This window comes from Lepisma saccharinum, chromosome 20 (genome assembly GCF_977018435.1).
Source record: "Lepisma saccharinum chromosome 20, izLepSacc3.1, whole genome shotgun sequence".
Classification (NCBI taxonomy): domain Eukaryota; kingdom Metazoa; phylum Arthropoda; class Insecta; order Zygentoma; family Lepismatidae; genus Lepisma; species Lepisma saccharinum.
In genome coordinates, this window is record NC_139248.1 from 30482587 (window position 1) to 30501956 (window position 19370).

Below are 19370 nucleotides of genomic sequence, written 5' to 3' on the forward strand. Positions count from 1 at the left end.
AATTGAGCTACTCGTCATATTTACCTTCTCCTTCAATATTTGTTCAATCAGGAACTTACACGCAGAGGCGTAGTAAGGGGTGGGCGAAATGGGCAACCGCCCGGGGCCTCGCGTCTGAATGGGCCTCGCCTCGCGTCTCATGGGGTTGATACATAAAATGTATTAAATAGAAGTGAGGTGGGAAAGATATGAAAAAAGATTAATTTTTGTAGGCAATAAAATTAAAAGATTATGTTTTTATCTGGCTTTAAATTCTAGTTAAACTTTATAATACGTCAAATCAGGCCCGTAATAAGATACAGGCGGGCGGGCTCTAAGCGTAAGGGGGCGCGGAAAAAGTAAAAATTATTGTCATATTTCTCATGTGAAACATTTACGCAAAAATTCAAATAATTTGCGTGAAAATTTTTATCCATTTAATATTTTCTCGAATAAAAAGCAATCTATATTGTCTTTTCTTCTTTCTCTCGACCTTGCACTTCCGATTTTAATATGTTAACAGTAAAGCACCTCCAACTGCCGCGAAGCAAGTGCGAGGCATTTAAATGCTTGGGTTGTTTGCAACTCAAGAAGGCGATGGATAATATAAGCAGTTCTTATTTCCTTCCTACAGCTTCATATATCAGCTCCCGGAAAACAAAGAAAGATATTTTTAGGGTGAGTGAAATTATTAAATATAATTTTCTTCGGTAATTTATCATTATTATTTAAATATGATAATTTGCTTATGTATCCCTGAAGATTTTGTATCGATTCACATTGAGATTACAAATTTAAAAACGGATGGAGGCCTCGCATTCTAATCTCGCCCAGGGCCTCGCAATATGTTGCTACGCCACTGCTTACCCATAGTATGTACTTTAGTATTTTTCACATTAACTTTTGTATTTCAAGTCTATTGTACAGTCCCACTCCGTTGAAACACACATGCAAGTTATAAATATGAGGAATGCTGTCAGTCATTTGGTCAGTTAGCACACACACATTTATGTGGGAAACTGTACAGAATGTCAGTGTACTGTATTAATGAGCGTGTTTTTTAATGAGCTTCGGCGAAATCTTTATATTTAATTAGACCTTGCAACCCGGTAATTAAAATGCATTTTCGCTTTTGACCTTTCGTTGGAATATATTTGTTATTGATGAAATTTCACTTGTCCCCCTTCATGCTCTACTTCTGTTCCTCGTAAACAACATGTGAAAGGTCAATAAACAACAAAAAATGATACTGATTGATTGATTTGTTGTTTTAAGTTCACTTTATGCACAGAAAGGCTAATCGGAACTGGACCTACAGAGTAAAGTTGGATCCGAACCAATGTGTGTGTCGCCCCAGTCGAATCTGGCCATGCTTCCATTTGAAAAGAGGGAGTTCTACGTTTGCGCGTGCATAAATTATCTGTGACTTGCACGGGATTTGAATGTTCCAGAATTAATCTGCATTTCTTAAAGATAACAAAATTACTTATTATGTAAACGTTTTAGGCATTGGAAAAATATTTTAGAAAAATATGTTATTTACAACTTTGATTATTTTATGTAAATATTGTAAAAGCCTAAATTGCATGATGTAATTATGGAAATCCATGGTACGTGTAAAAATCGTTTAAGTTTTCTTGGCATTTTGTAAACAACCGTCCAGTATAAAAAGGGATGAGAATTCTGTATATTTCGGCTTTCTTACCCGATTGCTAGTAGCACAAGTCTACCTTGTACGGAGAACTGAATGGTCTCTTGTTGGACGCTGCATTTTGCTTGCGTTAGTTTCTCATAAACCTGCTGCTCACTCTCTGGGTTCTTGCGATACTATGCAACTGTGATTAATCTTGGAAGGGTTATCAGTTACAGATTTGTACTCAGATCTGCATCAGTTAACTTGAATCCATGATTGCCAGTGGATAAGTGTTATAGTATACTGTGCATAAACGATAATAAACAGACTTTATTGAAAGAAAGTTCATGTGCTTCCACCGGGTATCGAACCTGGGACCCCGTGATTACAAGGCGATGACGCTACCACTGCGCCTTCGGAGAGGTCTAACAAATGATATCGAACAACACGGAAGAAAGGAAGAGCCTTCACATCAACCATTGACTAACGTTAAATGTCTTGCAGGATTTCTTTCAGAAAAAGGAATAAATTGCTTTCTGGCACACTTTTTGTTCGTTTGGAAATATGCGAAGTAGTTTTTCACAGTCCAGCGCGTGAATACAATACGCTGAACTGTTGAATTTGCATTTCGCACTGAATATAAAATAAGAAGTACCAGCAGTGCATACAAGGTTATTAGAAGTATAGAGGCTGGATAGAGCGATTGTATTCTTGTGATAACGTAACGACGGCGATAGGAGAATTTAGCCATGAAACGAATACGAAATCTATGAGCTAGTGTTGCACCATGCAGATTTTAAAAAAATGCCAGACAACTGAATACAAGAAATCCAGTTCACAAATGCGATTCTCTGATGTCACTTGCTTTCTTCTTCATGGTGAAAACCAATTTATAGTTCCGAGCTTCAGAAAATTTGGAAATGCTGAAAGGTACAGTGGGATGCATAAGTATTAACAAGCAAATTGTCTATCACCGTGTTTATTATTATTTTTTTAACACAGTGAAAGCTTCAAGAATTGAAACAAAATGCCAAACAAGCTACTGACAATCTTTGCACCCACAGCCGTTAAACTTCATTCCTTAATAAATATCATGTACAATGCAAGAGAGAAAATTTGCCAAGCAATACTTGTGCATCCCACTGTACCATGAAATTAAAACTATTGCACTATGTTTACAAATGAGCAATATGAATTTTTTTGTTGAATAATTTACAGTATAAACACAAAATGTAATAGAAATAATATACGATTGTAATTGGATGAAATTTAGTAATTCACTTTCAGTTTCGTGTCGGCTCCAAAGTAATCTCAAAGTTCTATTACTTCTCCATGGTTTTGTGACAAAGTTGCCGTCCAACCATCTGATGGCGCTACATTGACTTCCACAATCGCTTTCCATTGTGTGTGGTAAACATTCTTACCTATTCTCTGCCCCTGGAATATGTGGATCAAGGCCACGCATAACGGAAGAGAAGGGGAGAGATTGAGTGGCGGAGCAAAGCAGTGCAAAGGGCTGGTAGCTGCACTCACTTCCCCTCTCTGCAGTTACCACTTGTGCACAGACTTGTTTTCGTTTGCTAGCTCCAGAGATTTCCAAGACTGAATATAGAGCTTGCTCCTATTCGGGTGTTTAGGTATCTGCATATCGCGTCACTGTTGTTCTGTCGTTTCACATTCCACTGATACATTAACTTTGCTGTCAGTATGTCATTGCATACAACGAACTTAAAATGTTACCTTGGAGATAGGTTGCACCAATTCCATCCTCACGTACCGAAATTGATTAGCCTACCAGACAGGTTGGATTGATTTAAATCAGGAATTGAATCATGTGATTTTTTTGAAAAAATCACTACATAAATAATTTATAGAATAATGTACATAAGGATTTTGTAGATATCAGAAACACTTTTGGTGAAAGTACATTACTCTCGTAATGGTGATTTTTAGGTTCTAAGATAGGAAAATAAAGGGAAAAAAATAGATGTACCGATGATGTGAAGCTTATACGAAGAGAAATGTAAACACAGGATTTCTCTTGATTTAAAATTCAATAATTTCATGGGCAAAAATAGCAAACATTTTGTGCGGAAAAATATACAAAATACTAATCATGTTAAACCATAAATAGTGTCAATATCATTAAACTGTAAATAAACATGGCAGCTAATCTTTTTCGAACTATCATTAAAAAACATCTCCAAAATTCAGGCTATAAAAACGTTGAAGTTAATATTTTAAAGTTACAATTATAGAGTACATCCAGAATGTTTTAGTTTCACTGGAAGAAAAGTTACTGAAATTATTATTAGTTTCATTAACAAAGTCAACAAACATTTTCATAGTAGTTACAGCATCAGAAACAGAAAAATGTATGTTTACGTATATTTTTTTATTTGCTTTAATCAAACTGTTCAAATATTTTACAGGGCTATTTACTATAAAAGCCTTTCTATAAAAAATATATATCTATGTGCATGGTGCCAAAACCCATGCAAGCAATTTTAAGCATGTTTTATATTAAAAAAAATCGATCTAAATAAAAAATCAACAAAAGTGATTTTTTGAATAAAAATCGTAATTTTTATCCACCCTGCTATCAGATCAATCCTCTTAGCTACCTCTGGCCTGTCACTAAGAAACTAAATTTTGTGTTCTTTGGGCACATGATGTGATGGCATGATCTTATCAACGTATAGTAAAACAACAGCGTAGCCTTGGGTTAGGTGGCAGAGCAGCCCTTGGCTGAACTTCGCCCGCTTAATAAAGAAAATCATTATTATTATTATGCAGATGTAAAACTCAACGAGCATAGATGGGATAGACGGGTGGGAAGTCTGAAATCGATCGTCTTTTGTTTGGTGCAAATTGAACGCGAAACTTGCCTTACTATTCCTACTAGCGGACGCAATCGTGCGTTGGGAGAAGCAACTTACAGCTTGCAGCAGCATAAGCAGGTCACGTGGTTCCTTCTTCGCAAATAACCGGTTCCTCTGCGGGTAAATGGTAAGTCACAAAGTCGCATCTATAACTTAGAACCGGGCATCTCTGGAGCAAGCGAACGAAAACAAGTCTCTGCGCAATTAGTGATGCGAGACGACTCCACCAATGAAACGTGAGAGGGAACGGAATCGTGTGGAGGGGGAAAGCGACTGCAGTTACCAGCCCTCGCAGCAGTGTGTTCTCTCTTCGCTCTGCACGCTCGATTTCCTCTCCTTCTCTGCCTCTATGAGCCGCCTTGCTCCACGGATTCCGAGGACAGAGTATAATTAACTTCAAGCGGAATACAGATTCAGCCACTCTGCAAACTCTACCTAATTGGTTGAACTCCTGAATACATGCTGCATCGAAACACACACGTAATGCCAACACAAGAGATGTAAACAGGACCTTTCGTAAGAAATTATAACTGAATTCAATGCTTATGGACGAGGAATGCAACTAACATCATAGAGTGTAACTAAGCTGTAAAAAAAGGCCCATTTACTCATATTCGACACACTCAACCTCAACTGCATAAAGCAGGATCTATCATACAGAGTTACCGTGAAAGCAAGCTGTTACCAGAGTCCATTATTCTAGGAAATTAGTTACGAATTCAAAACCAGAAACTTAGATCTTTTCCTTTTTATATTAACAGTGCAAGAGTACTTTTATAGAATGGTAACAATCAACAAGTAAATACATTCCCTTTCTTTATATATCCTTAATCAGACAACTGTATGATATGAAACTTAAATTGAAAAATAATTAGGGGTCAATGCGTGTATAGTGAATGCGGCCATACGACCGAGAATTCTAAGAATAGGTTCCTCAATACCCAAACTAATATTAATTTCATTAGAATAACAAAAACCTAATATAGGACAAATAAATGTTCAAATAAACTATAGAATTTAAAGGAACCACAATCTACGTAAATTCCCCATCATATCGCCACACTTACCATACACGTTGTTAGTCAGAGCTACACTGCTCTTTCCCCCGTGACCGATGCCTCAAGACAAAACGTGTCGTTTCCTCCTGGCGGCTCTGAGCATAACAGCCAATCAAATCCAGGAATGACATCAGTTGCAATGTTACCAGCACATTTAGTACATTTGTGGCCAGAGGGTTATAAGAGTAATAGAATCGGGCACCCTATTCTACAGAGTGATCACAAAGTCCCATTACCCCCTATCGCGTGTCCACATCGTCATAGATGGTCGCATTGTATTAATGTGAGATCATGGCAGAGGACAACTCGGAGGTAGTGTGACTATTCGTTATGATTTAGTCCAGAGTGTCTGTGTGTACACCATCGTTTTCATAACGGAGTATGATTCTCCGCCATGTACGATGGCGATCATCATGATCATCATCATCAGCCATGATTTAGATGTAGATCCTGCAACAATAAGAAACAACAATTCATTAACATCTATATAATACATAGGGGGTAATGGGACTTTGTGCTCACTAACATCTATGTAATACATAGGGGGTAATGGGACTTTGTGATCACTCTGTACATAGTATCAACAAATGAACATTTCTGTTCGTGATTTCGTGTGCTCGATTGTGACATTTTTATATATGAAGACTGCAACAGTGTAACCCAGACTTTTGTATCAGTTTTCATGGATTACATTATCACCAAGAAACAATAAGTTCAACGTCTACAGTTCCAATAAACTTGTCTTGAAGTAAACTATCCCAAACAAAACCCACGCTGAAATGTAGCTAATTGTATTTGTAACTTTCAGATTTGTTCTCATGCAGTAGAAAGACATTCAAGTTTAATGGATGATATTCAACTTGACGCCATCACAATGTGCACTTTCGGAAGAAACAGTTGAATACGCATGAAGTCTGCCGAACGGAAAGAGCATGAGAAGCGAGAAAATTTGCAATATCTTATACGTACATATTCATCATGATAACCATACCTTGAATCACTTCGGCAAAGGCCATACTTACAGGGCTTGCCCGGCATGTTCAATGTAGGATCCGATCCGTTTGCCGGAAATATGGCGGCGGACGTGATTTCAAGTAATGAATTGTGGGGGAAGTTGTTCGCTGAAAAACCATTCACTTAATTAATATAAACGCTGAATTTTTATTTTCGTCAGAATGCTTTTCAATCGTGAAGAAGGGTCATACGCATATGTCCACTCTGATCACTGAAAACTCGAACACACCTACATTTATTTATTTTCTTTATTGTCTACTGAATTTGCTCTAGTAAAATTTTGTTGGCGTATTTGTCTTTGAGGTAACGTCTTCCTTTGTACATAAAGGAGCCCAAATTGGGATTTCCCATCATATTAATTTACGTAGGAATCAAAGAGTGATAATGAAACACAAGTTTTTACTCTCTTCCTTTCCGAAGTGTAGAAATCGCCAGACGAGATTGCGGAAACAAAGTCTTCTGTAGAAACCATTACGTGCACTTGCTTAGATCAAGTCCCCAACTTCACTTTCAAGCAGGGGAAAGTCAGCATTTTTTGTACGTTTCCTGGAGGGATGGCTTAAACTCGAATGCAATTGATGCTTCGCTGATTCTTAAAGGCGCGAACCACAGGCTGCTCGCTTTCAGAAAAGCATTTCCCGAGAATATCCGAAAGTCACGTAGCCAAATCTCCTTTTCTCTGCCCTTGCACGTTTTCCGCAGAATTTGCATGGCATGGCGTTCATCGACGTGGAATGGCTTATCTGAAGTGTGCACAAATTCTGTCGATTGTGTTGTGCTTGGTTACGTGACAGTTGAAGATAAGAGCGCGATATTAGTTAGATATCGGTTCAAGTTAATCGACGCAGTGTTCATTACAACTCTTTTCAGTCGAGGCGTCGATAAGTGAGTACTGAAAGAAATTTGTGTTTATTAGAATGTAAGATACCATACTGGTACTTGACAATGCATGCCTTACATATGTCTTTCTAGTTCTAATCGTACTTACATTTCATTTTGGTTTATTTTGGAATAGTATGCATTTGAACTAGGTACAATCGGTTGGCGAATTGTGTAGCTTATATGATATTGTAGCAAAACAAAACACTGCACTGTGCTATCTCGTATAAAAAGTTGACCGATGTATAGGGGTGTCAGACGTCCTGTATTCTACAATTTGTTTTATGCCCTGTATTATTTTAATGTAATATAATGTGTATTGGAACATATATAAATATCAATATTCTGTGTTAGTGCACAATAGTGTGTCTAAAACTATACGGTACAAGTGACAACCCACACAGCACACAAATGTCCAAAGGATATCCATTGGATATCTTTTGAATATTTGTGTCGCAAGTTCTGGATATCCAATAGATATCCAGGAATATCCAAAAGGCATCCATTGGATATCTCCTGGATATCCATTTGTCCGCATACGTGATATCCAAAGGATATCCAGAAATGGATATGTTTTGGACATTTCCGGATCACTTTTGGACATCAAGTGGGACGCAATCTGGACATTATACTTTGATGTAGAATTTTTTGTACGTACTTTGGATATTGTATGGACACGAAAAGTACAATTTTTGGACTAATTTTGGATCTCATCTGGATATTATTTCGATATGAAAGGATGCATGTAACAGTTAACCACCAATGTTTGTTGTCAATTTTCTTGCTCCACCTTAAAATAGGCACTAGTCAAGTTGGATAGTTCAATGAACTAACCGATTTGTAACTACGCACTGGTAATGATCAGGCTGGAAAATTCATACAAACTAACCGATCACTGATTCCACTCTGCTCAGTTTTTTTTTACCGGATAATAAACCTTTTCGAGCAAGGCCCTCATCTCCAGGAAGCTATTAACTCGCGGCAAGCCACGGCACCTAGCGACCTTTTGAGTGAGATGAGTCAAGGCAAAGTCGGGAAATTTTCGGGCCGGGAAATGTTGAAAGTTTCTCGAAGCTCTGGAAATCTCGAATTCTACGTCATTTTCACTTTAAGTGATTGTTTTCGCATTTCTGGTACAAAAACGAACAATTTTCGATAAGTTCCAGACATTTACAATGTAGAAAACGTCGAGAATTAACGACTTTTAAAAATGACAATTCTGTTTTTTCCGACTGCTCGGGATCCCAAAAAATCGGGAATTCATTTCCCGAAGTCTGGATCGGGACGGAATTTTTTTCCCCCTCTCCCGGTCAAGACTTTTCGGGATCTCGCACACCCCTACCATTTTCTAATATTCGAAACATATCCTATTTATGTTAATTATTGGATAACAAGTTCTGGATTAGTTGTAGACATGTATTAAATATCCAGAATTGTATGTATTTTGGATATCCAGTTTTGGACAAGATCTGGATATGTTTTGGATATCCAGTTGAATGTGTTTTGGATATTCAGTTTTGGAAGAGATCTGGCGACGTATTTGATATTCGGAATTGGACAATGTTTCTTACAACCAGTTCTACACGCGTTTAGGCTGTGTATTAGATATCAATAATTTGTCGAGTTTTAGATGTCCAGTTCTGGATATCCTCTAGACGTCCAATGGATATCCAGAAATGGATCCAGATGTCCAGATCAGATCCATGGATCTGATCTGGACATTGTGGATATCCAAGGGATATCCCTGGGAGATTTGTGCTGTATGGGAAGTCCTTGTTGTGTGGTACCTATTGGCAAAGGAGATATATAGCAAGTCTTTCGTGCCGATATAGCTACACAAGATTCGGCCTAAATAACCGTTTAAAAATAAGACGAGTCGAAGATGAAACCGATACTTATATTCCGAGAATGTTGTTTCGTTTGAGACTTCGATAAATTAATGTGGAAGTAAGTGAAAGTTTGACACAAAGCTACTAAATAGTTTTACTGTGTCACTTATTTCTTTTCTAGCGTTCATATGTGAAAATCTAGTTTTTTAAATCAAAGTAAGAAACGCATCCAGAATCGATTCTCTTGATCGTTTCTTGCAATGGCGACGTTTAATCATCAGGTTGTCAAATCTCTAGTTTTTAAAAATATTTTTTTTTATGACTCTGAACCAATTTTGTTAGGATTAAAATGCCCCAACAGTTATTTCTAAGCGGTTTTCAAATCGGTCGAAAAAAACCTTTCAGAATTCTCCTCAAACCTCAAATCCAACGACGGTATTGACTAGCAATACGTGGTCTGTTAGGAAAGTAATGAGACTGATTTTCTGAAAACGATGAATTTTATTATTTTTACAAATCAAGGTTATCCCCTTCAAAATAGTTCCCTTGGGCAGCTACACAGCGATGGAGGCGATGTTTCCATTGTTCGTAGCAGTGGTGGAAGGCTTCTGCTGGAATACCTTTTAGCTCGTCGCTTACGCTCTTCGGGATATTATCCAAAGTATCAAAATGGCGTCCTTTCAAGTGGTTTTTGAGCAAGGGGAATTATAAAAAGTCACAGGGACTGAGATCCGGCGAATAAGGGGGCTGAGGAACCACAGGAATGCTTTTTTATTTGCCAAAAAATCATTGATGGAGACTGCCGTGTGACATGCTGCATTGTCCTGGTGCAGCATCCAAGTGCGTGCAATGTCTGGTCGCACACGTGCAACTCTTTTCCTGAGCCTTGCAAGGACTTCATTTGGTACACACGTTCAAATTTAACTCACTACTGATAATTCTCACCGTCAATCGACGATCTGACCTCACTCTTTCCACATTGTCATCCGTTTTTGAGGTTGAAGGTCTTCTCGCACGAGGTTCGTCTTCCACTTTTCTCGGCCTTCTAAAAAGGACTTGTGCCCTAGATAGTGCATGTTCTCCATAAGCCCTTTGTAACTTTTCATATGTCACAGTAGCGGATTCGGCAAGCTTGACACAAAATTTGATATCACAACGTTGTTCAAACTTTTGCCAGTCCATTTTCGTAACGCACCTCACAAACACAACTTCACGTCAGACGCTCTCAACAATCGTGTAGCAAGTTGAAACTTGTACCGAGTCAACGGCAACGGCAAGCGTTCACCTACCTGCCATGTGAAGGTGGAGGCAGGAGCGTTGCCGGTTAGTGCACAGTGTTGCCAGTCTCATTACTTTCCTAACAGACCACGTAAACCAATAATAGTTTCCGGTCTATTCAGAGATACTAATGGGGTGGATCTACTTGATTAAATCTAAATACATTGTAATGTGCTGTTTAATATGAAAAAAAACGTATATTTTAATAAGTATTTTATGCATTTTCGTGCCTATCATTTCGAGACTTGAGACGTGATGGATACTTGCTCCGAGGTCGAGACGAGAACGAGTTTAAATATCAAGATTATATAATTCACTTGCGACTACAGAGAATGACAATTAGACGGGCTTCCCATTCTCGTCTCGTCTAGATACCATCTCTTCATATCGATTGAATGATCTCCACTGTAATGTGTATCCGAGTTCAGAAATGCGGAATCGTGTAGTAAAAAGAATATCTGTTTAATAAATACTTCTTGATGCTTCTATTATATGCCTCATTTACTTGGATTTCAAGTCATTTATGGCCTAACAGTTGTGTTATGTAGTTACTTTAAATCTCTTAAGGAAACACCGCGTCAGGGAAGTTACATAGTGAATAACAAGTTACATGAAAAATGCAAAAATACAAGCATTGATGCATTTAAAACTATCGGAAATTACTGAAATCACACTCCACAAGGATGGATGCTCACTGGACGGAGCGATGCGAAAAACGCGAAGGAAGACAAATACGTGTAATGAAGTGCAAACTCGCCCACTGGAGCCGAAGCGGAGCCAAATTCTTCCGGGAGTTCTGTAGGCGAAAATTTTTCATCGCTCGTGTTTCAACTGGCGTGGTGTTGTGGAAGGAAACAGGGATTTTTTTTAACCTCAATCTCCGTTTGTCTTCGGAAGGTCTCAACAGTAAGACCATGTCTATTGTTGAAGCGTATCAGCCAGAGCTTGAAAGCTAGGGTTTGCTCCGTCTGTAGTTTCGAAGATTGAATGATTGATTTCTTTTACTTCGCTTTTCTGCGAATGGTGATGAGATTGTTGAAGGGACAATCACAATCATGTATGGCCAACAACGCGAGCCCCACACAGGATCTAACTGGCTGTCGGTCTAGACGCCAGAGCCTCGATAGTCTGCAAAATGCAGTGATGTTGAAATTTGAGTATCTTCACAGAGGGTCTCCCCTTACACTCCTTTCGAACGAAGAGATGAAGAGGCAAATTTGACTTTTGTGGGTGTATTTTTTTCAGGAGAAGTGACTCTAAGAATATATTGTTTGAAATTCTAATAGCTTTAAATTCTAAAAGTTCTAACCTAATCATGGACGTCCGGAAAGGGATCACGCTCCCTGGAAAATGAAAATGAAAGTCATCCAAAAAATTACATAATTCATATATATAATTTCATTTCAGTCACAGCCATGTATGTTAATTATTGCGAGGGCGTTGCAGGAGCATAGTAACTTCAAACTGAAGCAGTGTTCCTTGAGAGGACAATATTATTATGGGGGAAAATGTCCCTCGTTTGCCGCCCACTGGAAAAAAAATACCTTGCCTACCCCTCCCTGGAAGAAGTGAACCTAATGCATTAACAGTTCAGAAAATGGTCATTTTAAGTGTCTGCAAAGCATTATATTCGGGAGTGAAGAATTTTGATTCGTTTAGCTTCTGCCTCAGTTGGTTTGATTGAGTGATTGATTTGATTTATTTTACTTCGCTTTTCTGCCACTTTTGGCTAATCGCGAAGACGAGGATAAGTGATATGATGAAACTGATGGGACACTTACAAAGAAAACTCATGCCGGCCGGGATTCGAACCCGGGACCCCTAACGTCGTAGCGCGATGTGCTAACCACTCCGCCAATGAAGTCGGCGCTAGTTTTTAGTTCCGAGTCATTTCTGATAACTTGAATTTTTTCGTTCCACAAAAATACATGTCATATCACATGTAAAGAATATTTTTCATCTCGTACATGATGGCTCTTAAAAAATTGTTCAATTTTAAAATCTTGGTTGTAGGCCCCGGACATTATTTTTCCCGTACCCAAATAGGTACGCCACTGACAATATGAGAACACACAAGATCCGAAAGATGATTATTCACATTTAATCTCCTAGTCATTCTCCTTATCATCATCGCCAGTGCTTGATTCGTCTTTAGATAAAAAGCCCTACAATATCCGTTTATGCTTGGGTGGAATGTGTCCTTCCGATAAAACAGTAATGCAGGCTTATGAGATTAAGATATCTCATCTTCCTTACTAACATCAAAACATAATCCAGTGTTTCATTTCAAGCACACTAACATCATTGGTATTTAGCCGCCTTGTGTGAGTGCACTTCTATCAGACTACAGGCGTTGAAAGTTGGATGTCAATCTCGGCACATATTTGTAAGTGTCCTTCTATTTTATAGTACATTTTAAGAATGGTCTTCATTTGTTTCGAATTAATCAAAATGAGCGTACTGTACAGTATAAAATAATCTATAAGTAAGACGAGACTGAGGCACGATCGAGAAGTATGCTTGTCAAGGGTGCCGGGTTCGATACCCGATGGAGGCACATAGTGGTTCGGAACCAACTTTAAACTTTAGGTCCAGTCCCGATTATCCTTACTGTGCATAAAGTGGACTGAAAACACCAATTCGAAAAAAACAAGTATGCTTGTATATCGAGACAAGATGGAACACGAGACAGACATTACAAGTCGATACGAGACCGCGATGCTACCAAGTCGTGATTCCATCCCATGGGCGTCGCCAGAAATTTTTGTAAGGAGGGGGGGGGGTCAGGCCATTGATGAAACTTGAATAGTAGAAATAGCAACGATAGTAGTTATTCTTATCATGGTTAAGATTATTAATATACACTAATATTTATTATAATTAATAAATTAAACCAATTTTACTCTAATTATTATTATCTCATTGGTGAAACGTTTCTACTCGAAACAAGTGAACATCCAGCACAACTGTTTTTCATTGCATTTTTACATTTCATGCAGTTTGTGTACAGAAATGTATAGTTATTCTACTGTTATTAACTTTTATATAACTCGTTCAAGAAAAACTCTTACATAAGATTTATATGTTGTTTGACCTCTGATACGAAACTAATTTTGGAGTTTTGAAACCTGCCGAATTCCATGAAACAAATAGGATATGAACAAATAACGTGTTTCCTGTATTTTACACTGAATATTTCCGACCTAGCGCCGTTTTTACTGTGGTTATTCTGTTAGAACACTAACTAAAGTGAACATTATTTCTGTTATTCACAATAAAACAACAAGTTTTTTTTTGCATCTTCAAATGAACTATGCCAATTTTCAAGGGGGTTGAGATGGAATGTTACCAGAATAGTGTTTTGTTAGTAGCCTGTGACCTAACATTTTTTGTATCTGTTAATAGTCTGTGAATCTCATCTCTTCTGTACCAGCTTATGAGGTCCATACACATTTTTGGATAAACTCTTTCCTCTGTGTCTTTCCTTTCTGGATGTGCTAGTTAAAACATTCTTTTGAACTATGAATTTCATTGTATCCAAATGGAATAATCTAACGATATTGCTTAGCATTATACTGTGTTAGGAGAATCGTGTTTCTGATCCATACGATGTTGCAATTTCTATGAAATGGAAGTCTTCAAGACAAGTTTTACCAACGACAAAACCCGCTGTTTTCATGAGTCTAGGCAATGTGGGCTGAAAGTGATTTCTTAACCTACAAATAACAAATTTCGGAACTTAATGTGAAATATATCCTGGTATATCTAAAAAGCAATTAAACAATTTTGAAATGGACAGATGTCACTCAGCAACTTTAGTTCCTATACGTTTTTTTTCTGTTGTACAGTGGGATCCATGAGTATTACCGTGCAAATTGTCCATCACCATATTCGTGCACTTTATTTGACCTAATGAGAGCTTCAAGAATTAAAAGAAAACTCAAAACAAGCTGTTGACAACATACATAAAAATCAATCGCTTAAAAACTCATAGGATGTACGAAAAAACTATTGAAAATAGTCAAGGACAATTTGCATGGTAATACTCATGGATTCCACTGTACGTACGTACAAGGTTTACACAGGAAACGCGCAAATGAAATGAACATGTATGTACGTACACGAAAACGAGAGATGAGTTTCCTACCGGCCAATATTTAACTTTTCCCATCAACCTTTAAATTCCACAACCACAGTTCCTTCTTTAATTGATTTCATGGCAGGGGAGGCGCCAGGGGGGCGCGAGGGGGTGTTTGCGCGCCCCTTTAATTTCTTCCGCACCCCCTACGTTCAATTGAAAACACTAAGATTAATATGTAATATTATGTCATGTTGTCATATTGAGCGGTATGAATGGAACTAAACTCAGTCATTGTAGATAATCCGTCGGTCTTCAATTTTGCAGTAAAACATTTAAAATTATATTTCATAGTTTAGGAGAGGGGTGGTGGTAAAATAGCAAACATACATTTTTGCCATAAATTTAAAGCTTTTGAGTTGCAATTTTTAGAGTTACAAGATAACTTAAACGATTGTTGTCATATTGTATTTGTCACCGCAAAGGGGGACAAGGATGGCCACACCTCCCCCTTCCTCGGAAAGGAAGAGAGGTCTTCCCCGGTTACCCTTCTTCTTCTTCTTTCTTCATTCTTCTTCCTCCTTCCTTCCCTCCTTCCCTTACCTTCCCGAGAGAGGGAGGATTCCGGACCCCGCTTCCTTCCTTCTCTGGTTGGGACGGACTTATTTATCTCTTCTCTCTCTCTCTGTTTCTGTCTTTCCGACGAAGCAGCTGAGAAAAATATGTCACAATGTTTAAAGATGATGGACAATTTAACATGCCTTGCGAGAGCTTTAGGTTATGCAAATATTTGAGGTTAGATTTTCGTACATTAAGAAAACCAAGTCTTAGCTATGTTAGGACATACTTGAGCTTGAAGTTTTTAATAAAAACTCTGTAATATAGTGTGTGGTTTAGGAAGGGTGGGGGAAAGCCACCAATTTTGAGACCACGATATCTTTTAGACTTTTTAAGTTGAAATTCATGTCACAATCAGATACACCCAGGGAATGATTTTATTTTGCATTTGAATTTGTTGAAAGCATTTCAAGATGGTGGATGAAATATGATATTTCATATTCTAAGGTAGTTCCAAATTCTGATGCCACCTTCAAATATCTGCCTAAACTACATTTTTGGACATTAAGAAAAGAGACCTAAATATTTTAGGGCATTTCTTAAGCTATGGCGTGACAAATATTTTTTTTAACAATATAGTGCATATATATGTTGGGATCCAAATGGGGGCCACTAATGATTTGTCCATGGAACTGTTAGTTTCATAGCAACCAGATATTTTGGAGGTTTGATACGGTCAAGACAATTAAAAACAACTGTGATATGAACAAACTGTATTGAATCAGATTTTGAAGTGTGTGTGCAGCTACCGTATGTTGTATAGTAGGTAAAGGTAAAGTTCCCCATGCATATAGCACAGTGCCATGAAGGCACATTCAGGAGATATGGGGGTAGGGCCCGACATATTCTTGATCTCGACCATTTTGGGAGGTGATGTGATCACAACCAAACTCCTGCTGCCTTTACCCCCCAGGACCACTTGATTTGAGTCTGGGTGAGTTCCAGAGCTACTTTATGCAGGGACAAGACCGAAAAAATTCCGATCTTAGATCACCCACCCCAAGATCCGAACCCGAGTCTTCTGCATGGCAGTCAGCCAACCTGTCTAGTTCTTTTTACATTTGTAATAAAAGTAATACCTCTCTATTTTCTCAATTTCCACATACATCAATTTTCTCTATTTTGTCTGTATTATCATTGGCAGAAACATCCACATCTGAATCAGGATTCGAACCCAGGATCCCTGGCATTGCAGCGTGCTGTGCTAACCACTCGACCACGGAGGTTGACTAAACCACCACAGCTATCAAGTATTAATATAGTATTGCAAATGCACAACACTGGGAACTGATCATAGATCTATTAATTGTTACGCCATCTAGCAAGAGTAGAATCAAACTATTGGTCAAATTTTTCAGAACATAGTATTTTAGATAATTTAATCATTTGTCCTGTACTGAGGCTGTGTGGTCATGCTTTGGGATCTGACTATGGGACGTGTGCAAGTTTGAGTCTCCTGAGATGTTGGCCTGTGTATGAGTCTGGTGAACACCCACCATCATAATTAAATTGGGGGCTACGAATGAGTAGCGTAACCCGGTCATGAAAACCTACCTGGGGTTTCATCGTGCTGACCACATATCACCCCGTAACTGGGTGGATGATCTCCCACCTCAGAGTAAGATCAGGTTGGAGTGCGGCCAGCAGTTGGTAGGTAGATTTGATTGATTGACTGATTTGATGTTTTAAGTACACTTTATGCACAGTAAGGCTAATCTGGACTGGACCTACAGCTTAAAGTGGGATCCGAACCACCGGGTATCGAACCCGGGACCCCTTGATTACAAGGCGACGACGCTACCACTGCGCCATCGGGGAGGCCCAGTTGGTAGGTAGACCTGGACCATCAATGGTATGCCGTGGCACGGGTTATGCATGTTTTTAGTTTAATCATTTCAAGGTGTGAGATCTTGATTTTCAATTCTTAAATATGCTAACAGAAAATATTAACCCTTAAATTCCCGGATCAAAATACTGACGTAAAATACGACTGGGGTCCATTGGACCCCATGACACTTATATAACTGGAATTTTCTTGTAGGTAGTAAGTATTTTGTTCCGGGAATTTAAGGGTTTAAGGAAGAATATCGAGCATGCAAACGTTAAGAGAAAACCAGAATCAATAAAACATAGTTTGTTATTAGTTTTTGATTGAGTGAACTAAAACAATACAAATTGAATGTTTCAATATATTACTATCAGGGAAAAATGTATTTCATTTTTAAAATATATACATTTATAAACATAACCTGAAAAAAACCCAATAAAACCCAGTTTTGCTTGGGTTTTATCGGTTTTTCTGAAAAAAAAAATAACCAAAAAAACCCACCCGGGTTGGGATTTTTCGAAAAAAAAACCGGTCAAAATTCCAACTCTCCTTTTAATCCGCCCCTGCTTCAGAACCCAATGTGTTGTGAATGTGTGCAAGTAACAACACTTGTGATTGTTTGAACCCATTCTTTTTTGTGGAATGTCATTTAACTGATTTTGGAATTTGAATGATAATCTTCAATAAATTCTAGACAGTTCTCCGAAGACTCAGGACGTGTAGGCAACACTGCTGGACAAGAAAGACTTCACCACTTTGTTGTTTTATGTACTGATATCTCGAACACAGGCACGTAGCCATGGCGAGGGCTAAGAGTGCTCCCTGAAATCCCACAAATATCTATTTTAAATAGTGTATAGTGGTAATTAAATTTACTTTCTTATCAGGATTAAACATCTTGCATAATAATTTGTAATAAAGATACTAAGAAATTATTCTTCAGGGTCTAGCCCCCTCCTTTCACCTTTAGATGTCGGCTGCTAATAGGGGATGAGCCCTCCCGAAATAAAATCCTGGCTCTGGGCCTGCTCGAACGTATTAGCTGATTTTGATTCCGACTAGGGATTGCAACTTCAATGGGACCAGAAGCTTTCTCACACTGGTATACCATAATGTGATATGTCCCATATTAGTCTGGAGGGAGTAATGTTTTGTATATATAATGCCCTGTTTTTGGTATCTTGTTACTTTTGTACTTGATACAGAGTCTGATGAAGACCTTGCTAGAAGGTTGAAACGTTACGTTTAGTTTATGTTTTTAATAAAATAAATTACTGCCTTGGTCAGCATATTTATATTTTTTCATAATGAATGTTAAAGGCAGTCTCTCGATACTCGATTACTCACACAGGAAAACTTCAATATTTTCCATTGAGAAGCTTCTTCTTCTTTTTTAATGTTCAGGACTGATTTTGTCTGGTATGATAGCATAGTCACGTTATCTTCCAAGATATACTGCCTCGTCACTTCCTTAAGTGTTTCGACTGATTACTTGACACTACTACATTTAATCTCAGTGGTCACCGTTACAAATCGAGTGAGTGACTTATCAGGTGAAGATGCTACCTCATGTAGATCCTCTTTCATTACAACCTATCTCGCCTTCTTAGTTCTAATAAGGTGGTAGTTTGGGAGCGAAACCTCTTCCCTCGTAGTTGGGCTTTGCTAAGCATATGTTACATCATGATATAAAAAACTCACCGGTATTTCAGTTTCGATACTAACTTTCAAGGAGGCAATTCCAACATTTACAAATCGATTATTTAAGCCAATGCTTCTCAAACTTTTTTCTCATTGTACCCTTTAGTCGTAAATGAATGTCTATTGTAATCCCACCATAGGTTTTCTGCGAATAGTGGGTTTCGGGGAAATTTTTTGGCTGCCTCATTAGTGGGACGTTTTTGACAAATAAACATTAGAATCGTACGTTTATTATTATATTGAGTGTTCCTACGTTTACATCATTTATGATTGGTTATAAGAATGAAAATGTAAAATACATGAGTGCAAAGAAGTACGTATATTAAAAAAAAAATCATATATTTTTTCATAGTTGTTGAAATACGTAAATAATAAAAATAAGTTTGAAAACAAACTGTCAAGCAAAATTTTGGAGTTTTTATTGTAAATCCACAGTTTCTTGTGAGAAGGATGTGCATGCATAGCCTGACACAGTCTGGTTGTGCACTTGAAACTTTCAGCGGAGATTCGGCTCCAAATTTAGTCTATTATAGATTTCGAACGAGTATTTTGTTTTAAATTGATTGATTAATTGATTTGTTGTTGTAAGTCCA

General features: G+C 38.0%; 1 protein-coding gene across 3 annotated transcripts in view; it reads left to right on the plus strand.

Moving 5' to 3' along the window:
• LOC146003848 (advillin-like) overlaps window positions 1-19370 on the plus strand; it is a 143306-nt gene that overhangs the window by 20558 nt on the left and 103378 nt on the right. Inside the window, exon 1 of one of the 3 annotated variants that reach the window (XM_083142309.1) lies at window positions 7394-7451. The exons of 1 other annotated variant lie outside the window; for it this stretch is intronic. In XM_083142309.1, coding sequence (XP_082998435.1) covers window position 7451 — 1 coding nt within the window. In that variant the 5' untranslated portion in view covers window positions 7394-7450. Of the gene's footprint in view, window positions 1-7393; window positions 7452-12840; window positions 12939-19370 lie in introns of those variants that run through there. One more of the 3 variants, XM_083142308.1, reaches the window with a different exon arrangement.